The 5,000-nt window shown below is 53.1% G+C and overlaps 2 protein-coding genes across 2 annotated transcripts in view; both read left to right on the top strand.

Moving 5' to 3' along the window:
• The window catches only part of LOC133130488 (trichohyalin-like), a 135,367-nt gene extending 130,483 nt beyond the window's left edge, over positions 1-4,884 (top strand). The window contains exons 22-25 of the mRNA XM_061245108.1: positions 1,128-1,254; positions 2,295-2,452; positions 3,222-3,468; positions 4,607-4,884. Coding sequence (XP_061101092.1) covers positions 1,128-1,254; positions 2,295-2,452; positions 3,222-3,468; positions 4,607-4,884 — 810 coding nt within the window. The remainder of the gene's footprint in view (positions 1-1,127; positions 1,255-2,294; positions 2,453-3,221; positions 3,469-4,606) is intronic.
• Positions 4,680-5,000, top strand: part of LOC133130215 (polyamine-modulated factor 1-binding protein 1-like) — a 20,808-nt gene continuing 20,487 nt past the window's right edge. Inside the window, exon 1 of the mRNA XM_061244613.1 lies at positions 4,680-4,796. The gene's annotated coding sequence lies outside the window, so the exon portion shown is untranslated. The remainder of the gene's footprint in view (positions 4,797-5,000) is intronic.

The following is a 5,000-nucleotide window of genomic DNA, read 5'->3' as shown; positions in this document are numbered from 1 at the left end:
CTCTCTCTCACACACACACACACACACACACACACATCCTCAATCTCTGTCTCTGTCTCTCTCACACACCCACTCTCTCCTTCTCTCTCATGCACACACACACACACACACACACGCGCGTCCTCAATCTGTCTCCCTGTCTCTCTCTCTCACACACACTCCATTCTTAACTCTTCTATTTATTTGGTCCTTATAAGAAGTAAAACGGTTCCACTGAATCTAATTTGTCGGTAGGCTGGTAGTAATTGAACCTCACTAACCTGAGACGTGCTACACTGCTTGTGCTGCCAGTGCTCTGTGCTGTAACTATACTCTGCGTGAAGGGCAGGAAGTCCCGCCCACAGCTGCACCGCCTTACGGCATGAAATCTGGCCCTCCAATCCAAATCCTGCCTTTCTTTTGAATTAACTGAACAATTAGTGCTACTGATTGTCTTCACACCTGACTCCCAGGTAAAGGGAGGGTGATCACACCTGACTCCCAGGTAAAGGGAGGGTGAACACACCTGACTCCCAGGTAAAGGGAGGGTGAGCACACCTGACTCCCAGGTAGAGGGAGGGTGAACACACCTGACTCCCAGGTAAAGGGAAGGTGTTCACACCTGACTCCCAGGTAAAGGGAGGGTGAACACACCTGACTCCCAGGTAAAGGGAGGGTGAACACACCTGACTCCCAGGTAAAGGGAGGGTGAACACACCTGACTCCCAGGTAAAGGGAGGGTGAGCACACCTGACTCCCAGGTAGAGGGAGGGTGAACACACCTGACTCCCAGGTAAAGGGAGGGTGTTCACACCTGACTCCCAGGTAAAGGGAGGGTGAACACACCTGACTCCCAGGTAAAGGGAGGGTGTTCACACCTGACTCCCAGGTAAAGGGAGGGTGAACACACCTGACTCCCAGGTAAAGGGAGGGTGAACACACCTGACTCCCAGGTAAAGGGAGGGTGTACACACCTGACTCACACCAAACGGAGGGTGGGAAACCAGCAGACTCGGTCCTCGAGCACCGTGATTTGAGTCACAGGGCTGTCTGTTTTTTATGTGAGATTCTGCAGTGTGGTCCTCCCTCCTGCGGGGGCGCTGTGGTGGATGTGGGGCAGTGAGTGAGCAGGGCTGGTCTGTCTCCAGGGGCTGACCCAGGCCATGGAACAGTGTGCCCAGGGCAGCCAGGCGCTCAGAGAGAGCCAGGACACCCAGCAGCAGCTCAGAGACGAGGTGAGCCGGCTCAACGAGCAGAGGAACAGCAGCACGACAGGTGAGGGCACACCTGTACAGAGCACACCTGTACTCTCATACTTACACCCGGGGATACCTGTACAGAGCACACCTGTACTCTCATACTTACACCTGGGGATACCTGTACAGAGCACACCTGTACTCTCATACTTACACCTGGGGATACCTGTACAGAGCACACCTGTACTCTCATACTTACACCTGGGGATACCTGTACAGAGCACACCTGTACTCTCATACTTACACCTGGGGATACCTGTACAGAGCACACCTGTACTCTCATACTTACACCTGGGGATACCTGTACAGAGCACACCTGTACTCTCATACTTACACCTGGGGATACCTGTACAGAGCACACCTGTACTCTCATACTTACACCTGGGGATACCTGTACAGAGCACACCTGTACTCTCATACTGTGTGCGTATATCTGTGTGAGTGTGTGTGTGTTTATGTGTGTGCATGTATCTGTGCAAGTGTGTGTGTGTTTATGTGTACAGTATGTGCGAGTGTGTGTATGTGTGTATCTGTGTGTGTGAGTGTGTGTGTGTGTGTTTATGTGTGTACAGTATGTGTGTAAGTGTGTTTATGTGTGTAGAGTATGTGTATGAGTGTGTGTATGTGTGTATCTGTGTGAGTGTGTGTGTGTGTTTATGTGTGTACAGTATGTGAGTGTGTGTTTGTGTGTACAGTATGTGTGTGAGTGTGTGTGTGTGTGTGTGTGTGTACAGTATGTGTGTGAGTGTGTGTGTGTACAGTATGTGTGTGAGTGTGTGCGTGTGTACAGTATGTGTGTGAGTGTGTGTGTGTGTACAGTATGTGTGTGTGTGTGTTTATTTGTGTACAGTATGTGTGTGAGTGTGTGTGTGTGTGTACAGTATGTGTGTGTGAGTGTGTGTGTGTACAGTATGTGTGTGAGTGTGTTTATTTGTGTACAGTATGTGTGTGTGTGTGTGTGTGTGTACAGTATGTGTGTGTGTGAGTGTGTGTGTGTGTACAGTATGTGTGTGAGTGTGTGTGTGTCCCTCTGTAAACTCCTGGCCCTGTGTGCTGCAGAGGCCCTGCGGCTGCAGGAGGTGGTGGCCCACCTGAAGGGGGAGGTGCTGGAGGAGGTGCAGAGGAGGCAGGCAGAGGTGGAGCTGGTGGAGCAGCAGGCCGCCCGGCTGGAGGAGGACCTGCGGGGGGCGCTCCGGCAGTGTGCCCAGAAAGAGCAGGTACACACCGTACAGGCACACACAGGTACACACAGGTAACACACAGGTACACACAGGTACACACTGTACAGGTACACACAGGTACACACAGTCCAGGTACATGCAGGTACACACAGTCCAGGTACACACTGTACAGGTACGCACAGGTACACACAGGTACACCGTACAGGCACACACAGGTAACACACAGGTACACACAGGTATACACAGGTAACACACAGGTACACACAGGTACACACAGGTACACACAGGTAACACACAGGTACACACAGGTACACACAGGTATACACAGAGGTACACACAGGTACACACAGGTATACACACAGGCACACACAGGTACACACAGGTATACACACAGGTACACACAGGTATACACACAGGCACACACAGGTACACACAGGCACACACAGGCACACACAGTCCAGGTACGTACAGGTACACACAGTCCAGGTACGTACAGGCACACACAGGTACACACAGGCACACACAGGTACACACAGGTATACACACAGGCACACACAGGTACACACAGTCCAGGTACGTACAGGTACACACAGTCCAGGTACGTACAGGCACACACAGGTACACACAGGTACACAGTACAGGTACACAGTACAGGTACACACAGGTACACCGTACAGGTACACACAGGTACACAGAGCAGGTACATAGTACAGATACACACAGTAGAGATACACACAGGTAACACACGTAGCGGTAAGGTAGCGGTGAGGTGGCGGTAAGGCAGCGGTGCCGCTGTGCGCTGCAGGCGGTGCAGAAGCGGGACGCGCTCCTGAGGAGGTCGGAGGCGGACCTGGTGGAGGCACGGGAGGCCCTCAGGGTCCGCGGGGCCGAGGCGGAGAGGCAGACCGCCGCCGCGCGCGACCTGGAGGCCGACGCCCAGCGCGCCCGCCGGGAGAGCGAGCGCCGGGAGGCCGCGTGCAGCGCCCACCGTGCAGAGCTCCTGCAGCTGAGGGAGGAGCTGAAGGAGGCGCACACGCGCTGCAGAGACACAGGTGAGGCGCGGGAGAGAGGAGGCTCCACTGTCACCTGCACCTGTGTGAGTCTGTGTGAGAGTGTGTGAGTGTGTGAGTAAGTGTGTGTGAGTGTGTGTGTATGTGTGGGTGTGTGTGTGTGAGAGTGTGTGTGTGTGTTTGTGTGTGTGTGAGTGTGTGTGTGAGCATGTTTGTGTGTGAGAGAGTGTGTGAGTAAGTGTGTGTGTGTGTATGTATGTGTGTGAGTGTGTGTGAGTGTGTGAGTGTGTGTGAGTGTGTGTGTGTGTGTGTGTGAGTGTGTGTGAGTGTGTGTGTGTGTGTGTGTGTGTGAGTGTGTGTGAGTGTGTGTGTGTGTGTGTGTATGTGTGTGTCTGTGTGTGTGTGTGTGTGTCTGTGTGTGTGTGTGTCTGTGTGTGTGTGTGTGTGTGTGTGTGTCTGTGTGTGTGTGTGTGTGTGTGTGTGTGTGTGTGTGTGTGTGTGTGTTAGTGTACAGGCACTGGGCTTCAGTACAGTACCTACACCTGTACACATAGACATAGCTCTGACGTGGATGTGTGATTGTGTCGGCGTAGACTGAGGGAAAGGGCAGAGCGAGGCGTCTGTGCAATATGGTTGTCCCTGCAGCTGATCTGTTGTGCGTCATTGTCTCCCTAAATTCATCTGTTAAACACTTGGGACTAGTCTAGTTGCCCTTCTCTTCACCTCTGTTACCATATAATATTCATGTTGTGGTGATCAGTGGGACAGATATCCTTTAGCTACACTTACTGACCACTTACTACACCTACACACCCACTCGTTTATGCGAATATCTAATTGGCTAATCATGTTGCAGCAAATCAATGCATAAAAGCATGCAGACATGGTCAAGAGGTTCAGTTGTTGTTCAGACCAAATGCCACAATGTGGAACAAATGTCATCTGAGTGACTTTGACGGTGGAATGATTGCTAGTGGCAGACACGGGTGGTTTCGATATCTCAGAAACCGCCGATCTCCTGGGATGTTCACACACACACACACACACACACACACACACATCAGTCCCTAGAGTTCACAGAGAACTGTGGGGAAAGGCAGAAGTGCATTTTACGACTGGCTGGCGCTGTGTGGGGGCGGATGGCTGGTAGCGGTGCCCATGTCTGTGTCTGCGCACCCAGCCCAGGAGCTGGCCCGGCAGGAGGAGAAGATGGTGCTGCTGGAGGGGGGTCAGCAGCGGGCCCAGGAGCAGCTGGGGGAGCGGGTGGCGGAGGTGGTCCGGGCCGAGCAGGCCCAGCGGAGGCTGCAGGCGGAGCTGCGCAGGCTGAAGGAGCAGCTGGCCAACGCCGAGCAGCAGAGCCAGGACTACAGGTACAGACATACCCCGAGATCCAGGACTACAGGTACAGACATACCCCGAGATCCAGGACTACAGGTACAGACATACCCCGAGATATAGGACTACAGGTACAGACATACCCCTAGATCCAGGACTACAGGTACAGACATACCCCTAGATATAGGACTACAGGTACAGACATACCCATAGAGCCAGGACTACAGGTACAGACATAC

This window comes from Conger conger, chromosome 6 (assembly GCF_963514075.1).
Source record: "Conger conger chromosome 6, fConCon1.1, whole genome shotgun sequence".
Lineage (NCBI taxonomy): Eukaryota > Metazoa > Chordata > Actinopteri > Anguilliformes > Congridae > Conger > Conger conger.
This window is presented reverse-complemented; position numbering and strand designations above follow the sequence as displayed.